General features: G+C 39.9%; 1 protein-coding gene across 4 annotated transcripts in view; it reads left to right on the forward strand.

Moving 5' to 3' along the window:
* The window catches only part of poc1b (POC1 centriolar protein B), a 64,835-nt gene that overhangs the window by 28,363 nt on the left and 14,274 nt on the right, over positions 1-22,198 (forward strand). For 2 of the 4 annotated variants that reach the window (XM_088080180.1, XM_042496702.2), the window contains one exon: positions 7,103-7,159. The exons of 1 other annotated variant lie outside the window; for it this stretch is intronic. In XM_088080180.1, the coding sequence (XP_087936306.1) occupies positions 7,103-7,115 (13 nt within the window). In that variant the 3' untranslated portion in view covers positions 7,116-7,159. Of the gene's footprint in view, positions 1-5,964; positions 6,199-7,102; positions 7,160-22,198 lie in introns of those variants that run through there. One more of the 4 variants, XM_088080179.1, reaches the window with a different exon arrangement.

The following is a 22,198-nucleotide window of genomic DNA, read 5'->3' on the forward strand; positions in this document are numbered from 1 at the left end:
GAACTGATGAACACGGCGACTGTGAGTGGTGGGGATAATGTGACAGGGCTGTAGCATAGCAGGCCAGCAATGACAGAGAGAGAGTACATGGGGTGAAAACAGCATATTTTCACATCTAACTTGGTAAATTAAGGGTTTATTTTGAGTTTAACAAGTAGTGCCGCTGGTAGCTCCGCACTCAAATACTGTCATATACCACAGTGAAATTTGAGGAATGTTTAAAAACTAGATATCGCCTAAGCATAGTTTGCAGTGTTTGAACACCCTCTAGCATTGGCTGAGCTTGGAACCTTGACTGAGGTGGCTTTAAAAAATATCAGCTGCTATCCTCAACTCTGGCTAAAGAAAAAACAAAAAAAGAGCAAGTTGAGTAGAGGCGTATCATGCCGAACAATGGAAATGTGGCATTCGTTCTTTTTCAGTAAAGAGTTAAGCAGATGTTGACAGTAGCATGTTGATTCACATTTTTACGCTTCTTAAACTGCCCAGTTCAGTTGTGTTAAATTATGCTTTGATGTCTAATTTAAGAATACTTTGACAAAACTAGCTGAATCCTTCAGCAAGTAACCTTCCGGTTGTAATATGGCTTCCAAAAGCAGTAACTTTACAGCTGCCGCTCCTTGAGTACACATTCCCTTTATTCTTTGTCCCCTGTCTCCATCTTTGCTTGTCTCTATACACCTGTTTACTCCTAAACCCTCTCTCCAACTGTCTATGTTCTGAAGCAATTGGACTCCACCGTCTTGATTACAGACCACATCTCCTCCATTCATTGCAGAGCACAATAGCCTTGGTGTTTGGAAGTGTCCAGGAGGAAATGATTGCCTCTGTTGATCCACCTGTTTTGAGACAGAGTGGGCTTTAAGGTTTGGCTTGTTTGACGTCAACCCTTGGACCTTGTGGAGGTGGTACCATAAAAAATGACAATGGCTTCACTGTTTGAAATGTTTTCCTTGTCTCTCAAATTTTTCCCCCAGTTCTCAGACATTTCCTCAGTAGGACCTCTCCTGCCTCCAGAGTATTTTCCCTCCTCTGCAAAGTCATAGTGAAAGTCGTAGCATGCACTTCCTTCTCCTTGAAATAACAAGTGAATAAAATATACCATAGATTATTGGTCTGTAAGGTGTTGTGTGTAACTTCCCCACCAACACAAGCACTGAAATGTGCCTGAATGTGCATGAAATTGCTTTTTCAGGCTGTGTTCCAATGACTTCTTGGGGGACTAGATTCAGAACCAGAGCCATACCTAAGCATGTGAGTGTATGTACAGTATGAGCATGTGAGTGTATGTACAGCACAGTTGTACTGTATACATGCATGCATGTCTTTGTGGTCGAGTGAACCACAACATTGGAACACCAGTCCAATTCCACAGCAAACCAGAGTTTTCTGTGGAATGAGCACTCTTGACTTTATGTTATTGTTTGGGACAGGGAGCTGTGGCCACACAGGCAGCGGCACAGAGGGGAGGAACTCTGCATAGAAAGGCTCTTAGATAACATCTTCTCTCTTCTGCTGAGAAGTGGTGAATTTACAGCTCACAGCAACTTAATACGACACAGTCTCTAATTTTTATTTGATATCTAGTGTTGGCAAAAAATGTTGTCAGCGCAGTTAGCTTGTTAACGATATTACGTGAATGTCACTGTCACACTGAATGTCCTGCTGAGCATAACCAAACTTTAAAACTTTAAATGAAAAAAACAACTCTAGATCGTCAAATATTCGTATTGAACGGCCAAATCTGATTGGCATAATTCAGGTACAGCCTTAGAGACAACCTACCCAAATGAATTATGAAAAAAAAAAAGGATTAAAAAATTAAATTGAGCTGTTAATATGTGTTATGCAACTATCAGCAATGTTTTGATTAATTTTTGTTGTGCCTGAAGCCCATCCCTTTTCCTCAGGAAATATTCTTTTGGCTTCCCAACACATCCGTGCTCCTTTGTGTTTAAGTGTCTTTGGAGCATTGATGGTTTTAACGCCTCATTTGACAGGATAACACGATATTCAACACACTGTGCTTGCAGCTCAGCATCTCTGTTTGCCATTAGGAATCCAGTGTAATGTATTCCAGGTCATATTTCCTCGCTACATCTTCTGGAGTTTTTATTGGTGCAAGGTTGTCTCCTATACCACTTTTCCTACATTAGTTTCGAAAACTAATCCATTTTGTATCCCAAGTGATGTTTGCTATTCAACAGTGACAAAACACATTTGTCTCTACCTGATGTGTCATGATTTGCGTGCTGATATTCAAAGGTAACTGAAATTAATGCATTTTAATTTGACATTTTTTATTCAAGTCTTAAGCACATATATACATACAAATAACTAGCTTTGTAAATAACCCCCCAACTATTTTTTTTCTACTTAATCAAACCAACTGGCCTCTGCCACTGGCTGCAGAGGCAGCCCACAAGATGGAACTCCAGTACCCACGGTTTGAGAATCGCTCCCATAGCTCATATAAGCAGTTGGATTTATTATCATTATAAAAAATCTGATAATGTGAAGTGACTCTCAGCTTTGCTGCAGAAACAGACCAGGAAGAAAACCAGGACCTGCAATGTCAGTTGTGCACATAATTTACCATTTTGGTAAAATTTAAGGACATTCATAGTATAATATTTAGTGTTATATAAATCTTTGGCGTTATGTGACTTAATGTGTTTGGAACAATTTTGGAACAGTCACTTTATTTTGTCATTATTGGACCAAGAGTTCCTACTTTTGCCCTGAAATGCAAGTATTTTTGGACTGGCTGGGTTCAATGAGCATTTGTTTGACTTGAAGAAGCAGTCAAGCCTGCAGGTACTGTAATATTGAAAGCGCCAAGGCTGAGATTTGCACAAAACCAGGAGAATCCAGACATGCTCTTGCTGAGGCCTTGAAGGCAGAAGTGGCCAGGATAGTTTTGAAAAACACATAGAATCTGATGTAACCATCTCTTGTGGTATTTAAACCGAACACCCACAGAAAAACCTGGCTTTGATGTTAGAGGAGGTGGGTGAGTGCAGGAATGTCACAGGGGTTACCAAAAAAAAACACCTCCTCTGCCCGCTAATCTCGTCACATCTCTAGAAATTCAAAAAGTAGATTCTTCTATCTCAGAAGCATCCACCTACACCACCCACGTTCAGCTTCTCTGGGCTCTTAGCTCACCTATACAGTACAATCGTCTACACAGCCCTGAGACTGCCTCTATTTTTGAATGATTAGTGCATAACTCACATCATGGTAAGTTTGGAGCGAGTGTTGTCTATTTGTGACTGCCAGACTGGAAGGTGACAATGTCCTGTTTAGAGAAATGGGCCGAACGTGGCTTTTGCTATTTGGATTAATCAGCTTGGGCACAACAATAACTTGCTAATCTTTTTGTTTTTGGCCAAAGCACATAGTATGCAGGTTTTACAATTTGCAGACAGGACTTCCTTAAAAACTACAGACATATTAATCAGCAACAAATCCTTAAGGTTTGAGAGGAGGAGCTTTATTCAAACTGAGATCTGCAGCTTAAAAGTTTCCAGGAATTGCTTTTGGATCACTTAGAGGCCACATCCACAGTAATACATTTTTATTGTAAAAGACATGAGTAGTGGTAAGTTAATGCATAGCTCTGGCCTTTTGGAACCCCTAAAATGGAGACCTTTGAAAATGCTGTGGAATCAGTTTGTTTAAAAACTCCAGAGCTGTATTTTAGTCTGGATGGGCAGAAAATGAGACTCTTGACAAGAATGACCAAGTTCACCTTCCGATTAGGTTTTATCAATCATGATGTATCAAGCCAAAACATTAAAGCTAGGTGTGCATATCCTTTATTATTTTGTCTTTTTTTTTGTGGGTACTCCTTTACCACTGAGAGAGATTAATTATAACAGTTAAAAAACAGCATATATGTTTAAGAAAAAGTAACACCTGCTCAATTACTCCACACCCCACAAGTATAATGAAGAAAATGTTTCAAAACTTAGATCTTCATCAGGTTCTTAGAAGGATTGAAACTTTGCTTTCTCTAAGCTTGTGTGGCAAGTGTGCAGACATGACTTTTTTCTTCAGCTTACTCCTCTCCCATAGCTATTGCTTCCTCCAGCAAAAAAAGCTCTAAGTAGAGCTCTGATATGTTGCTGAATTTACTTTCAACAACTCCATATCTGTTTTTTTTTTCTGCCGCTTGACTGTCCACTTTGTCGTCAGTCCGAGCAAAGAAATCTCTGGTCTTACTCTTGCCATATTCATATTTAACCAAACAACCAACTGCAGAGTAAACAATCTGTGCCCTGTTCACACCCGGCATGCACATGCCAAGTGTATGTTGGTCATGTAATATGCATTTTCATATTGGTGTGGATGTAGTCTTTGTCTGATTTTTCACTGAGAATGTAGTCCTGTTGCAGCAGCAGTACACATATTAACACAGCTCCTTTGAAGCAGTTCAAGAATACTGGCTTACACACACACACACACACACACACACATACACACACACATACACACACACATACACACACTCTTTATTTCTTGGAATTTCCTCTTCCAAGAAAATCTATCATGGTCCTCCTGTATCCTATCATTTGGCGTGTAACAGTGGATGTCAGCCTAATTTAGCTCTTTCAGCCAATGTCTAATCTGACGCCTCAATGCAGCCACTGAAGTAGGATGTTCAAGGAGATGAGACTCAAAATGAAGAGAACAAATTATGAAAAGCTTCTTGCTGACACTGTAATCATAAATGTTCTACCATTTTTTTTAGAAGTCGTCATATTGTATTGCTCTGGTAATCTGCCAACTAAAGACATTGTAATGTTCCTGCAACTTTTTCTATACTGTCTGTGTCTCATGATATTATCAAGGAAGGCAAGTACAGGATTACAATGTTCTTATGTGAGACAACCAATGTCAGCCAGTCATGAAAGATGAAGAAGTGACACTTATCCCAGTTTTCCACCAAAAGTTTAGTTTTCATTTTTAACTGCTTTCCCATTGCCAGAAGAGCAGAGCTTGTACACAGCTCTGCAGTAGAGGAGCATGTGTGTGTGTGTGGGAGTTGTTTTGGTGTGTCCATTGACGTCAGAGACAGCCCGGAGAACAGGTAAAAAAGTATACAGCAGCATGGACAGAAGTCTGTGCAAAGTTGACGGTGCTTACTTCTCTTTTTTTAGCTCTTACTTATTCAGTCTCTGTCTCAGAGTTATTTGGATCATTGCTTTATAGCTGCTTAGGTGGAGATGGATGGTAATTAGTGGTGGCTCATCACTGTATCTCACCAGTTAAGCAACTGAAATTAGCACGTTTCCAACGTGTTTCCATCAATGCCGATTGAAGCCAGAAGTGATAAATACCCGTGCCCTACTTTTGACTTTACTATTTGACCTGGAACTGAATGCCGATTTTATACTTTCCTATTGCACTAAACAGCCAGATGTTAGCGGGTGTCAGCAGGGTTTTTTCAGTGGGAAAGATGTTTTATTGTGCCACATTTTGATCACTTGAAGATGAGATAACAAGACGGCCAATTTGCATGTTGCAGTAAACAATCTCCCCAACGGGTTCCTTTGTTCCCTTAGCTCATGTGATAAATGTCAAAAATTACGCGAGCATGCAACAGTGTACTTGGAACCTATATGTGAAAGCCAAAAAGCAATTACTTATGCAAATAGATGAACCAAAAGTCATAGCTTCCGTGTCCAAAAAGGCCTGAAGACGTATAAAAAAGTTGAAGGCCACTCAGATGTTTACCATATGTACAAATTGTCATATGGTGTTTACCTGAACACACATTCTACAGGTTTGCAAATGCCTTAAATTGGTCCTCACTATGAGCATTCACACAAAAAAACAAAGCTTTTTGGAATATTAACAAGAGTCATACTGTGAAGATGCACACATGCACATGTGCATATGTTAATATGTGGACACACATGGACAGATGAGCCGGCTTGTTGTTTGTCCCTCTGATAGCGGGCTGAGAGGCAGCTTGATGCTACAGGACCCATGATGACAAACCACAAAGCCCACCTGTGGCTGCCAGGGCCTGGGGCAGCTTTCTCCACTGAGTCTGCTCCCTCCTGCCTGTACTGTGAAGGGCAGAGACACAGCATGACCTCTAACCCCCCACTGATCCAGCTGCCAATCAAGCAGCCCAGCAAGCGCCCCTCTTACAGGACTCCCTCCCTGTGATTCGACTCAACGGTGGCAAGGTTAGCTGCCTTCTCTTTGAGGGCTTCTGTAGCCCAATCAGCTGCCTTTCCTTGTCATTCATTAAGCCACCTGCTATGAACGTTTACCACAGGTTGGCATTTTGGTGTGGGGCTGAAGAGTGTTAGAGTGGTCTGTGGATTGTTGTTGACATTTCTGTTCGCAAGCCCAATATGTCATTTTCAGCCCCGATAGATGAAAATGGCTTTCTGTTAATTGCCACCGCGACATTATCTGTTACATTCTGATCTAGTGCTGCTTGTGCTGAAGTGGAACTGACTGCTAATCAAATCAGGATACTTCCTCAACATAGTGTTTACACAAATGCTTGTGTGGACAGGGTGGCGAACCTGATTTTTCAAAATGAGTCAAGTTCACTGGTGCTCGTTTCTTTCTAACCTGTTGGTCAATAATGGCATGTTATTGACTGCAAACTGATTTTTTTTTCTGTTTCTTTAATGACATTTTACTTCTTTACCATAACACTATCTACACTTATTGGTTTAAGGAATTTGGAAGTCTTGGCTGTTTCCTCTGTGTCTTGTATTCTCCTCCATCTGGTGTGGACAAAAAGATAAACCATCACCTCTAATATACTAAAACTGAGCACAAGAGCAATTTCTAATGCAAACTTGTGTGGCAAGCATGTGTGGTGAAAAAATATTTGCATTTTTGGTTTCCAGTGGTGCAAGATGATAACATTAGAAAACTGTTGTCCAATTTTTCTTTACACTTTCCTACTTCTGGTAAATATGGTTCCAGAGTGGATCTGTACCCACTGAAATGATGTTGCCACATTCTTTTTCTTGTACCAAATCATTGTCATCTGTTACTTTTACAGGAATAGTACACCTGTATGTATGACTTCTCAGCTTCCTTTTTAAAATTCTTTCTGGTTCAGATGCATGGTGTGAGCGGTACCAGAGTGAAATTGGAGCGGAATGGAACGAGAGATAAGGTAATGCTGCAGCTTTTTATAAAAGGCACTCTGTGCTCTAGCCAAAATCCTCCCGCTCGCTCGCCCTGCTCGCTCCTGCTCCGCTCACATGCTCTGCTACCCAAAGCTCATGACCATAGATGAGGGTTGGGACGTAGATGGACAAGTACATTGAAAGCTTTGCCTTCTGGCTCAGCACCCTCTTAGACATGACAGTCTGACGCAGTAACTGCACCACTGTAGACGCCGTGCCAAACTATCCTATCCATCTCATGCTGACTTGAACTTCTTTGCTTGGGGCAGCAACTTTCTCCCAGCTCAGAGAGGGCAATCCTCTGTTTTCCAGTAGAGAACCATGGCCCCAGACTTGGAGGTGTTGACTCTCATCCTGACCGCTTCACATGCAGCTGCAAACTGCCCCAGTTTCTTAAAACTAGAGGTCACAGTGTGATGAAACCAACAGAATCACATCATCTGCAAAGAGCAGAGACACAATTCTAAGGTCCCCATACTGGACCCCTTCCTTACCCTGGCTGTGTCTTGAGATTCTGTCCATGATTTTTTACAAACAGACCATTAAGATCAGTGAGTTACATTGGCTGCATACATATTTTGTACGATCATACACACTCATCTAATCAGGTACAATGCCTATGTGTTTTCCCCATTACAATAACGTCAATACTCTCATTGTATCTGCACAATACTCACACTTGAGTGAGGTCAATGAACCTTGAAATTTCCTCCCTTGCATTAAGCCTCCTGCCACCTTTTTTCATTGCCATGGATTTTGATTTTAGCCAGCATGTGCATGTGTGGGTGGGAATGTCAATTAAAATGTGAATAATGTGGGTAAATCTTACTAAGGGGCTTTAAAATGGGCTAATCCCATGCAAAGCCACAATGACGCTCATTCACTTTCTCACTGTGAAAGGATTCGCCTCCACTTGAGACTTTGGTGGGAAAGAAACTGAAGAAAAACCTCTGGTTGGGATATGAGTAACTGAACTTCTCAGCAAAAAGCCTCATTTCCTCTCGAACAAGAGACTTTTCCTAAGAACTTCTGCTGTGTGATGCCAATTCATTCAAAGCTCATTTAAAAGAATGCTATACTTAAGCTATAGACATAAATCATCAACACTGAACCTGTTCATATTGGCTCGATACAAAGTGGTTTTCCAGTGTTTGTCCTTCACTCATAGCCAATGCCTCATGTAGCTATCAAGTAATCCTGGATTCCTTTCATAATAGAGACAAACCACTCAGACTTAGTGTTCCAGGTTCTCATGAAGAGAACTTGAAAGATAATGCTGCTTTTGAAACATCAAGACAAAACTGCCGCCCCAACATTAAAAAAATATAAAAAGTTTGCAAAACCACTGAGATGGCAAGAAGCCTACCATGAAACTCAAAACTTGCTAGATTGTAATGTAATGAATCATAGCACACAGGGATTTTGCAACTCTCTAAATATGTTTTGACTTTGTTGCGATGACAATCATCTTCCCGTTTTTGTGTCTGGGCTGTTTAGTCAGAGGCGTCCTACGTGCGTGATTAGTAAATGGTTATTGTAGGACGTACCCATGTACAGGGAATCAGATAAAGCTGCCACTTGGCATGTACCAGAGAGAAAAGTAGAAGTATAAAGAGGAAGTATAGTAAAACAGAGAGGGAGAAAAAAATGAAAGAGTGATGAAACAAGAGGAACCAGAGTTGCTGACTGACTCATAGGATGTACCAAGTAGAGAAAAGAGCCAAAGAAAGAAAGGAACCGAAAGTTACAGAAAAAGGGCAAAAAAACCCAAAAACGTTTATCCGGTGTCTGGGTCAGTGACCTAAATTGCTGATCTTACTTTACTTTTGTTAAATGTGTGTGCCTGAAGTCATGCTTTGCTCTGTGGAAGGTTGTTACTTTGTGTGTTGGCAGGAAAGTCATTCTTAAATCTTATCCACATGTGCAACATTGATTAGATCTGTCCATGAGTAAGTGAACTTGCAGAGCCATGTTTCATGTTCAGGTCCCCATGACAGCAAACATCCTGCAGAGATGCCCTTGAGGAAAACACTGATTATTTCAGGGGTGCTGCACTGCTGCTGACCCTGAACCTCCCTAGGGAGCAGTTAGAAGGAAAAAAAAGAGTATTTTCCCCATTAAAATCATTACATAAGCACCAAAAATAACAACTTTTAGAAATTATTTCTGTATTACTTATTGACCTTTTTTTTTAAGAGACTAGAGGACTCAATTTTGTCCTGACCACAGCATGTGAGAAAAGCGCTATAAACACATAAGTCTGTCTGTGAGTTAGTGAGTGACTGAGTGAGCGATTTGAGTTGTACCATTGGTCTGAGTGACTGATGATGTTTGTGTTTTCACATTTGCCGTTGATCTTTCGAAATAAATAGGCATCGACACAGCTGTGAACGCTGACAGTCCTCTATTACTGTATCGTTCATTTTCTGTGACATGACTGCATGGTGGAATTAGTAAGCTAGATAGAAACTTGCCAACCATGGTTGCGAAGGCCATATTGGGCAGAGGAAAGAGAGGATCACCTCATCAATTTATTTGAGGGGCAGTTGTGTCTGTAAGACACACACTGTCATTAAAAGCTATGAAGGGGGTCATGTCATCCCCTCTCCATCCCATCACCCTCTCTCTCCCGCTTTCACACTAACCCTCTGTCCTATCTAATCAAGGCCAAAAAGCCCCAAAAATATATATATTTTTTAAATGTTATTAAGGGTTACAGTGTCAGCATTGCTGCTACTGCTGTCATTGGAAGAAGGTGGAAATGATAGACAGATTGAAACTGAAGTGAAAATTACGTGTTACGTGTCGGAACGAGTGCCGTCACAATGACAAAATTATCCATTTGGTAATGGACGCCAATAGGCTGTATGCAAACTGACATTATCAGTGAAACTAGGCTCTGACTGTGCCGGATGGTAGTGCAGCTTCCACCAGTCACACGGGGACATACAACCCCAACTAGAGCTGAAGAGGCGAGAGGAGGCTCGTGTTGAATTGAGCAAAAAGGAGCTAAGCAGTGTGTGCAGTTCTAGAGAAAGACTGATCCTTCTGCTGCATGACTGTGTCTAAGTGTACTGTTCTTCATTTCAACATGTATTTATTAATTTTTGGGGTGGACTGCTCCAATGGGGCCAGTGCTGCAAGCAAAAGTTCGTGACTTGGTGTATTCTGGCCACTTCCCTTTTTCAAACTAAAATTCCTTTCATATTAAAAGCCCTTAAGCGTTGCATTTACAGTCCAGCCGTATACTTGGTTTTTACCTAATCTTGTTTTATTAGTCTAATATTTCCATTGTTCTTCAGACACAGTTGAAACACAAACAGAAATGCACAAGAAGAACTTATAGCTATTAATTGTTTCTGGCCCCTCAGTTGGAATCTGTTTTTCACCTCCACCTGATGACAATGCAAAGCACAGTAAAACCTCAAACTGCCAGTTACAACTGTGTGTATCATATATATTATTACATTCAGAGTATGTAATAAGACTATATCATCAGATATGCATTAAAACTGTAGGTTAGTCTTTGTTTGTGATGCTAGCACTTCAGGTTTTATTTTTAGCTTACAAGCAACACAGACAGTGAACTTGTCATTTTGTGTTATTCAGTCACACAACACAACAACGCATCAGCTGGATGCTGCCTGTAGTCTTTGCAGCGTCATGTACAACTTTTGTTGAAGCTGGGATGTGACTAAAATGTTTGTTTGGTCAGCCTTTGCAGCTGAATTTATGAGGGATTATTTTGGTAGTTTTGTATGTAAAAGTCCTAAATACAAGAGGATATCAGTTATAAGTCAGGGTGCCTGGTACTAAATTTACAGCCAACAAATGGACAATAAATTAACTGATTTTACAGGGCATCCTCTCTAGGACCCTAGACTCTGAAATAAAGACATATTGAATTCCTCTTGGCCATGGCAACAGCCAATGGTGACAGGTGAGAAGAAGTGTGCAAATAAGAAAAGCTGCTCTGTACCTCATTGTAAACACAATTGCCAGCATCAAGACAAGAGCTAGAATTGTGTGTGGGTGTATTTGTACGGGTGTGATCATGCATGAGTGTGTACACTGTCGTCCCAGGTGTGAATGTGTGCAAACCTATGTGTGTATCCATTGGGGTTAAGGTCTCCAAAGCACATGTTCACTTCAGGATGAGTGTATTTGCTCTGTGGGTGTTTGCGGAGTGAAATGCAGTCTAGTCAGGAAAACATGTTCCTGCCACCTCAACCATGCTGTTATTAGATGGCAGACCTGCTTTTTCTTTTTCTACCTCCCATGCCTTTGCTTTTTGTCCCAGTCTCTTCATCCACTTATTTCTGATAATAGAGAGGCCGTAACTAACTTGTAGAGAAGTTACCATGAAGTAAAAACTGTAGATGGGTGGAAAGTTTTCTGTTTGTCTTGTTGTGACCTTGACTCAGTAGATTTAATCTTATGTAAAGATCAGCACCTTGTTTGATGTGGAAATTTAACCACCCTTTTGTGTCATAGTCATAATCCAGATGAATGTAGGCTATGTTTGTTTTGTCCCTTTATCTTTGGTGAAAAGAAAGGCGTGACAGGACCTGAGTGGTGTTAAGTGTTAATGATCAACAAGATTTGTGTGAGGTAATATAACAGTAAGTCAGGGAAAACTCCTGTCTGACCTTGCTGACCCACTGGAGCTACACTAATGTGGCTGCACACATTTTTAGAGTAGAAGAGATCATAATTATGTATTTTAGTCTTCATGATTTCAGGAGAGAAGTAAATGCCTTTCTCCACTGCTCAGAGGAGAAGCACAGTGAAAACCACACAGTAGCCTCTTTAACTGCCTGTTCAGAGTTTTCTGGCCTTTAAGCCGGCATTGGGGGTAGTAACAGCACCTAATTAACGTCCACGTGAAAGGGACAGCAAATTATGGGTGTGCAATGTATTCTCATAAAATGCTTTTATGTTATCTTACGAAAATGCACACACAACAGTTTCTATGATATCCTACCAATTAGTACCCCACGAATGACTACTTCCTTAACCTACAGTTACGTAATTAATGTAAAGTTACTGTTATTAGGTTTAGGAAAAGAAACATGCTGAGGATGTACCTTCAAGTGACTGAAAGTTCACAAAGTTGGTCACACATAGGTCACGTGATCACAGCCAAACTACATGGGATATGTACCAATTTGGGTGCACTAGTTTTTGTAGGAAAACGTACAGTGTGTGAGAACAGAATTAGTGTGTCATTTATTCATTTGTTTTTTAAACCCCCCCCCTCCCCCAAAAAAAAAACAAAAAAAAAACTTCACATTTTGTGAAAAATGATAATGAGGGTGGTATGGGTCTGTATACCAGTTCAATTTTCCATATCAAAAATAAAAAAATTAAAAAAAAAATATTCAATTCAATTCAATTTTCTCATTTTGAATGTGATGTTTTCTTTTCTTTTTTCTTCACGTTATGATGTGCCTTTTTTGCCTAATCCTGTGCCAGCATGGGTGTTTCGTGACTTGCTGGCACTGGTTACCATGTGCCTTTGTTGCCCAAGCATAAAAACGTTAAGTGTAATCCGAACATGTGCATCCCGGAACTTCAACAGCAGATGCAGAAGCATACCTAGAGCACAGTAGATAGACATGGAAGTCCACAGCAAAAAATACTCATATGTACAAATGAATACATTCATTTCTACAAATGCAAGTCAAATCAAGCTGAAGGCAGCAAACTCAACCATATTCTTGCACAACCGGCTCGTGAGTACCTCTGTGATAAAGTTCAAGTTGTTCTACTGCAGCTTTGTTTAATAATTAAATACTGAAGTCATACCCAATATGAATACACTTTGACCAGTAAAAATTTACATGTTGGAAATAATTTATGTAATTTCTTCATTCAGTAGATATAGAATATTCAATATTTTGAGGCTATGTTAGCAGTGTACTTATTAAAGCAGAAACAAACAGGAAACGTATAGCTAATATGCACACTATAGCATTTCTTTATTTATTGCAAGTCATATTGTCATTGCAGCATTGAACGATGTTGCACATTGCAAAATTTCCTCATATCATGTAGAACTACCCTCAAGCTGATGAGCAGTCTGTTCTGGTAAAACATGTTGAAAACATGGAGTGGGAAATATATTCACGAGCACAGGAGCTGTGGAAAGCCATAATAATCAATTACCCACCACGAGGGAGGGCTGGGACATAACCTTCTCAGAGGCAGCCAAATTTAATTTCCTGCCCCTTGTTGGTCTGGTAATGCCATGTTAATAGCTTCCTGCTCTCATGCATTACAGACACACTGCCACACATGCTTGTTTATTTCCGCCACAGCCTACCTGCCGAACTTTACTGTTACATGGATGACCTATTATCAGCACTGAAATCACACACAAACAAACAAACACGCCATTCATATGATTCAGTTGCAATCACTGACAAGATTTGTATAGATTTATATTTAGATTTGCATATTTTTTCTTATTTACAATGTGCCTAAACTGTTACAGTAAGAATTTGGCCAATGAGTCATCTACAGTGTTATAAAAAAATGAAAATAAAAAATTATTAGGATTTTTGCCTTAGTCAAGTAGGTCTACATGTTAGACTTTGACCCATTAGAAAGCAAGGCTTTCCTTTTTCCATGATTGTAGGTGAAGTTGTGCCAGAAACACCCCCTCTGTACTGAGAATCCGAAACCAAAGCATGTCATATGCCTTCCTCTCCTGATAAACGTGCTAAGCCTTAAATGAAAATGTCAGTTAACTTTCACATCAGGGGTCTTGACAAGACTAGCAGCCAGTGATGCACCACATATTATATGTAATATATTATATGATTACCCTGCTCAGTTGGCAGGAATGTCGGTTATGTCACTTGCGTGCTTGTGCTCAGCCTATTAGAACACAAGATACAAACAAAATGGGTACCTGGTGTTAACAAAATCACTCTGCAGTGCCACTAGTGGTTGAAAATTCCACACAGTACCTTTGCTGCAGAGATAAACTTGTTTACAGCCTGGTACAAAGAACAGGTTTGGTCTCTATAGCTTATTTCCTTGTTCATGTCAACTGTGCAGTTAAGGAAATTAGACACTGGCTGTAAAAAAAAAAAAAGATGTTTTTCCTGCAACACAAAGCAGCACAAGAGTGAAATGCATGTCTGTGCAACTCATCTGACCTGCGTTTGCTGTTTGAGTTTAAGAGTTTGTGAGTTTGTCCGTGCAGGTGAGTTTGTGTAGGTGCTCCTGCATCCTTGCATCTGTGTATCTTTTCTGTTACTTTCATAACATGAAAGCATTGCTGCTTTTCATGGGAGCTGCAGGAAGCTTAACCTCTGTGTCCCATGACGATGAGTCATCTTTGGCATGATGTTATTATATAAGCGGGTGGAGTGTTCTTGTAAAACTGGGCGCAGGGACACCAGATCATAGGCAGACACTTTTCACATAGGCAGGCAAACTGGATTCCTCGCATTAACAACCGGCTGGCTGTAACAGAGATATGATTACAGATTCACTAGACCACCTGCACATGTGGTCTGACAGTTCTGACCATTGTTCTATTAACAGTTTTTGTCTTTTTTACATCCTGCCTTTGACTTTCATAAGTTTATGATTTATGTGTAATGTTACCAAAAGAATTGCATCTAACCATTGTCACTGAGGCAAACTTGCTCTCCTTGTTTGAACATTACCCAATGCTGTAAAACTCCCCACAAGAGTTTTTCCTCTAGATTGTGTCTTGAATGGAACTAATCAAGAGTTTGTAGTCCATTCAGCATTTTCAGTAGTGGGATGTTTTTGAGACAAGCTTGTGATAATGAGGGCTATTCAGTAGGCATGGGTCCAGATCACGACTTGTGCTCCAGTGTGATTCATTCCTCTTAAATGGGAAGGAATAGAATGAAGGCATCTTCAGACCAAAAGAGAGAGGGTGGAATAGCTGTCACCGTCTTGGGTCCCAGAACAATCCACTTCATGACAAACAAAGCCTGTTTCCACACCAACGCTGCAAGTGCTTGGCCATATTTAATGAACACAGAGCAAGCTGATGCTTTCAACAAGGACTGCTGTTGTCAACAGTGCATTCATTTTTAGCATGAGTGGGGCCCTACAACCCTCCTGTGTAAGTGCTGTGTTCTATTCATTAAGCAACACAAGACTGAAAACAGCGACATTTATCACCTTTTTACATAATCTAAAACTGCTGATACGTTATATGAAGCTTTTAAATAATATATAAAATAATATAAGTTTGCAATATTTAAAATTTGTAGTGTTTTATAGTTTGAGCTGGGGAGCTCTATCTTGACAGTGCCATACCAATTAGCAAATGGGCTTTAAATTGGCTTGAAATCTTGCAGTTCATTTTCAATCTTCAACATAAGATGTAGCCGTGAGTGACCAGTGAATAAGATCTGCCAGTGAAGATGGTCAGTCACAGTCTAGTAGGGTGAGAATTGGCTTAAGGCAATGTTTAGTCGACTAGTCAATTAATAAGCTTTAAGTGTTTTTTTTCATTGTTTGAGTTAAAGCATACAGTCCAGTTTGTTCAATACTGACATGATAGTGGATTCAACAGAAAGTTCCACATTAGATGCAGCTCTCTTGGTTGTTTTCGAAATTGCCTCAATGATGCTTCTCTTTACAGTGTTCATCTCAGACACAACCCATATTATCACAACCCATAAATATTAGTATATTTCAAGCTGCTGGAAATATGTCCGAAGTGGAGGGGGACCAAATGGATCTACCAGAGCAAATAAAACAGAAGCCCGCAGATATTTGCAGTTCCCAGGAAAGCTGAGCTCACAAGTGTATTTCTTTAAAGATTTTGGCTCACAGCTGCTTCTTTGGCCGCCATCTGGTGACTAGAAACCAAGCAGCAACCTCCAGAAAAAAAGACAAGAAAGAAAAAATGGCTGTAAAATTATGCCAAAGTGCCAAAAACTGCAGTTCTTCTAATGGCCACTCGAGGCTAGCAACAAAAACAAGTCAATTCTCATAGACAGACATGCTAAAATGCCTAACTTCACAACATAAATAAAGACGTTTACAGCCTGGTACAAGAAACAGTTTTGGTCTCCGTAACTAATTTCAACATTAATGAAACTGTATGGAGGTGAATTTCTTTTTTATAATTTACTCGTTTAACTTTATTAAGGTAAGGTTAAGTTTAAACTTACACATAATGACCACTCTGACAGACTGGCTGTAATGCCAAACTTGAAACAGGACTTGAGAAACCAATAGGTGGCGTCATGGTGGCAACGTCCATTATTACTATATAGTTAATGCTAAAACTGCATTGTGAAAGAACTTTATACAAGAAAACACCTATTTAAGTCAAAAGTAAAATATTGAACTTTGGGTCTCGGCACATCCGCATAAACAACAACAAATAAAATATACCTAATACTCTCCCCTCTTGCGGTAGAAGGCAACTCTTTGTTCAGCACCCTGGCCACTTTGGGGCAGCACAAATCCAGCATACATGGAGCAACATTAGCATTATTTTAGAGTCATGTTTCTGGTCACCTGATGAATTTTAATCTGACGTTTATTCTCCTTTTGGCTCTGTTTTTGTCTCCATCAACTCCTGAAGGAAATCTGACTCCAGAATTGCGAGTAAAATGTCAGTTTTCTGTGGGTCAGTGCAGCTTTAAAGATCCTGATTGTCCTGTTAAGTTCTTGGCTTAAAATCCACCCTAAAAAATGACATCTGGTGAGAGAATTTTTGTTTTATTCTGATTTGTGTTTTCTTGTGAATAAGACGTATTATTGGAAAAGAAGTCTCAGTTGCAGCATATTTCTTAGGAGCATTCTTTGCTGATGTGTGTTTTGATTTTCAGAGGGTCTCACCTAACCACATCATGTCCTCTGACAGAAACATGGACATCTTGCTCTTAGGTAAGATTGATTAGAGGGAAATATCTCTCTCTGCCCGTTTCTCGGGGTGAGCTAAGCAGTGCTAAGCGATGAGTCATCTTCATTCGGGGTAGGATTCGGTGACAGATGCTCACTCATTCATCCTACTGAAGTGGGTCAGAAGGCTGAGTCCATCTTCAGCGTTCCCCCTCTTCCTCTTGTTCTTTCAGTTGCTTTTTTTCTCCATTCTTTAAGTCTGTCTCCTGTCTCATTCAAATAAGTTTTGTTTCTTAATCTCTATATCTCACACTTTCCGGACCCAGAATCTTATACGTATTCTGATATAGACTGTATGAAAATAATGGATGTCACCACCATGACATTACCCATTGATTTGTCGACTCCCGATTTAAAGCCTTAAGTCCGGCATTTTGGCGTTGCCAGAAGTGACCATATTTGGACAGGAAGGTAGACGTGGAGGAGCGAGGGGTGAATCTGACTGTGGTGACACTTCACATACAGCCTGTCACTCAAAGTGGCCCTGCTTATAATCATGTGTGAATCAAGCCTAATAAAATTTAAATGAGATTTTAAAGATTCACTCCACAAACAGTTGTCATGAACAGGAGCATTAGCTCTAGAGACCAGAGCTGTTTTGTCCAAGGCTTCAGACATGTCTATTTTTGCTGTAAAGTTGGGCATATTTACAATAGGGGTGTATGGGGATTGACTCTGTTTTGAAGCCAGCCTTCAATGGCCAATAGAGGAACTGCAGGTTTTGGCACTTGTGCATTGGTTTCATTTTTCAGCCTTGGAGGTTGCTGCTTGTATCCTGATAGATAACCAATAAAAAACTAAAGATTAATAACAGTTCAGTCCTGCATCTCCAGTGTATCTGAAGGGACCACAGAGTTTGCACCACTCATTAATTAGCAGCACATGTTGACCACAGCTGATACATGATTATTCGCTATTCTGATTTTTGAGCAACATGAATTGATCTTTTATTAAGGGAGATACACTATGTGTTACTGTAAAACGGTAACGCCACCTCTAGTGGCCAATTAAGTCCATTAATATTAATTAATTTTTTTTTGTTTGTTTAGGGTTTTTTGGCTGATAGTTTTGTTAAAATGATCGGCACCGGCACCAGCTGTGCTTTGTCTCGCTCTCTTATTGTTCATGTTTACTACAGTCATTCTGCTATTCTCTGCTTGTAACAAAGTAAAGAAAAGTTGTCATTATCATGTTAGAATCTTAGTTATCCTTTTCCTTAAAATTCTAACTCATAGGCTTGTGCCTTTATGCCAATTTTCCCTTTTGGTGTCAAAAATGGTATTGAAGTTCAACATTTTTTTTCAAAATACTGTATCAAAGCTAGAAATTCCAGTATAATGACAACATTTGCTGATACCAGGAGTGATCTGATTCATTTACATAAATGTTGATTAAATTATTACCTGACGCACTGAAAGAGCAGGTTTTTCCTACTTAATTAAACACACCTTATTTTTAACAAACTACTTGATCCAAATACTGAAAGTCCTGTTTTAAATCACTAGAGAGAAGATATATTACTCTGTTAGACTTGCTGGCAAAGAGAATACACTCTCCTTACACAGGTGTGCAGCACTGTTACAGACTGATGCTACTTTTATCTCACAAAAGATTAAATACGGACACCTGCTCGCAGAGAGCACTTTCACCAACAACAGCCAAGTTTTATTTTGGCCTGTGATGAAGTTACTCACAGAGTGAATGTTAAATGAGACTTGGATTTGTCAAGTCCTGCTTCCTGCACATTAGAACCATCTCCAGAATCAAATCAGTATTCTCACTCAGATATAGAAAAAGTGATTCATGCACTAGTTTTCTCATTTGATTCCTGCAACTCCCTCCTCTCTGGCATAAACCATAAACCACTCTCCCGCCTCCAGTTAGTTCAGAATGCAGCAGCTCTCTGATGCAACATTCAGAGGAAATCTGAATGTCTGTTTAAAATGTATCATAAGTGCTCAAACAAAAACTTCCTGCAGTTAGGCATTTGGGTTAATAGTACAGTACAGTCATTCTATACTGTTATTGTTGTGACTTTAATACAATATTAAATATCCCTGAAAAACATCAGTGTTTTTAGAGATAGTAAAGGAGTCCCTGAAGGAAACATGATGGGAACCATTGTACACAGTCCAGCCATATACTAGGTTTTAACCTAGTCTTGTAAAGCGTGTCTTGGTCAGGCCCCAACCTGCATATGTGAATTGCTGATCCCATATGAGCCAGTTTGCAGCCTTTGATCCTCAGGTGGATCCTTCTGGCCGTTCCAAAGTCAAGGCTTAAAACTAAAGATGACCGTGCCTTTGCCATTTGTTCACTTTGGAGGCATGCGAGAAAAAGACAGTTTTCCTCCTAAATTCAACGTAAAACAGGGTGAGTAATAGACATACAAATGATCATTTGCTGGGTGGAGAGCAGTGCTGCAACACCAGCAGGCTGACGTGGACAAAACACAGTTAGTTCAGTAAAGAAAGGATCAGATTTGATTTGCTTTATTTCAGTTGATACCATTCCATTAAAATATGGCCCAATCTAGTGTGTATATAAACAGACAGATTGCCATTGCATTATGCAGGATGTGCATTTCCCCTTCAAAAGACTACATAATTCATTTTATCTACATTTGTTTTTAGAATACATGCCATATATAATTTTATATCTATTACATAACAAGATGCTGTCCTGTCTTGCTGCTCTCTCAATTTTTTCTCTCTCCATCTGCCGGTGTTCACACATTTTCAGGAATAAGTCTTGTCTACCGTTGGGATTGAATCCACACCTTCCATCCAGAAGCGGCATTTATGCATAACTTATCTAATATATGCTGACAGTGTATTATGATAGCACAGCCAACGAGGACCCCGTTACATAAAACCTCAGAGTTAGGAGAGATGAGGAGAGATGTTATGAATGAACAGCTGCATCCATTCAATAGAATTTGTATTTCTGAAGGAATTTCTGAGGGAAAATTGTTTTTTGTCTTTGTTTTGGCTCGGACATGGAACGTATGTCATGATATGGGAACTACTTGCTTGCGTGTGTTTTTGTAATGAATGTAAGACAAACATGCATTTCTGTGTTTCTATAAAGCTCTGTGACCGAATGCAGTATATGTACATCTAGAGCTTCAGTGGAAGATTTCTATCAGTATGTTTTTGTGTATTATAAAGTATAGTGGCTGCTATGTTGTGGTGTTGTTATTGTCGATGGTCAAGGTGCTTACCGTCCCCATTCATGTGTGTGTGACTGGGTCAGAAAACGAACTGTATGGCAATCGGACGCCAAGCAGGATATTTTTGAATGAGCGTGTGGGTGGCTTCTGTGCGGATGTCAGAGACAGACAGATAGGGGAGAGAGAGAGAAGGACAGAGGGAGGATGAGAAATAAGGAGGATGTATTCACTTCCTCAAAGCCACATAAACCTTGTTTTGGCTTTCTGCTCTCCTTCTTGCTCAGGCGTTAAAAAACATCAATGTTGCCGCACCTCTGACAAAAGATCCTGTTAGATCACATTTGTGGTTCCAGCTTAAATCATAGTTACATGACTTGTGTGTTTGTTTGTGTGAGTGTTCATGTGACTGTGCCCTTGTTGGTTTTCGTAGTCTGCACGTTTTTGTGTTACCACATGTGAGTTAGAACATCCTTAGCTGTGTGTTTTTGTGCGTGCGTGCATGAGTGTGTGTGTGTTTTGTTTGAAGAGCAACAATGCCGTGGTGTAGGTGTGGACAGCACCTGTGTACATGACAATTAGGTGTGACAGAGATGAATGGAGCATGAATCCTCTGATGTGATGTCTTAGCAATACAGACAGGAAGCAGAGCTATCAGATCTCTTGCCGGTTCTACCTGCCACCTGATTTCCTGTTAAAGGATAAAGGTCAGGGGCGGAGGGAAAGAGGATATTGTGTGTGTGTTTGTTTATTGCCGCACAGACAGTTGCTTGTATTATTGCAGTCAACCTCACACAGAGCACTAAAGCTGCTGCTACTGCTTTAGAACTATACTGCAAATACCATTCTTTCTGTCATGAAAATGACTTTATTGACTTATCGTTTGATACATGGAAATGACTCTGATCATTTTGCTGTCCTTGATATTGCTCATGCATGTATGTTTACAAAAGAATGTCACCAACATCAGGGTTTCTGACACATTTATTGATTTGTGGCTGCCCGCCATGTTGTAAACATCTGCCGCCACAAATACATTTTATATTTTTGGAGCTGGACTGTCCATTTGGAGCGCTGTTAAAATATATACTGGTCTGTTAAGCATTTCACCTCTACTCTGGGCACAGATGGAGCAGAAGAACGCCAGTTGCATTGAAAGTGAAACAGTTCATTTAGCTGGGTTTAATCATTTGCATTCACTTGCAGCAGCTCCTCTCATCCTTTGATCTGGTAAGATTAGCTCTGAATGGATCGATAGTTTAATTATCCTTACCACGAGTCGAAATTTTTGCTAAGGAAAAAAGAACTCATGTAGAGTTCCACCTGCGATGCGTTCACTGACCACAAAAACCTCTGAATCTAGAGAGGGGACACAGACTGATTTAAAGGACAGACTCATCTATCTATCTATCTATCTATCTATCTATCTATCTATCTATCTATATATATATATATGAAGATATAGATATAGATAGATATAGATATAGATATAGATATAGATATAGATATAGATATAGTTGTTTTTTTAAGTTTGCTGTTAATTTTATACATAAATTGTAATCTGTGGGAAACCCAGAGCATTTAAGCCAGCATGATATCAGGGTTAACAGGAGGGTTTTCTTGGCCATGTCATTGCTTAGTCAGACCTACTTGGTGTTTGCTTGAACATTTGAGGGTGGGGATTTTTTAAAACCCATGCTTTCCTTAAAGAACACTTTCTTCCAAAAAGGGGAAAAAGGCTCTGGGAAGAACCTCAACCCTTTTGCTAAGAGCGGACATGAAAAAGTTGGGCTCACTTTCAAACATAGAACTGCTTTTGCCAATGCAGAGGTCTCTGGTTTAAAAAACAAACAAACAAAAAAAAGCATTGTCTCTTGGACCGAGCCATGGTTGAAATGAATGCTGTAGTGATACAGCTGTTAAACGACTGACTTTGTGTTTGTCA

Source organism: Plectropomus leopardus, chromosome 7 (genome assembly GCF_026936395.1).
Source record: "Plectropomus leopardus strain MGB_pleo_1.0 chromosome 7, ASM2693639v1, whole genome shotgun sequence".
Taxonomy (NCBI): domain Eukaryota; kingdom Metazoa; phylum Chordata; class Actinopteri; order Perciformes; family Serranidae; genus Plectropomus; species Plectropomus leopardus.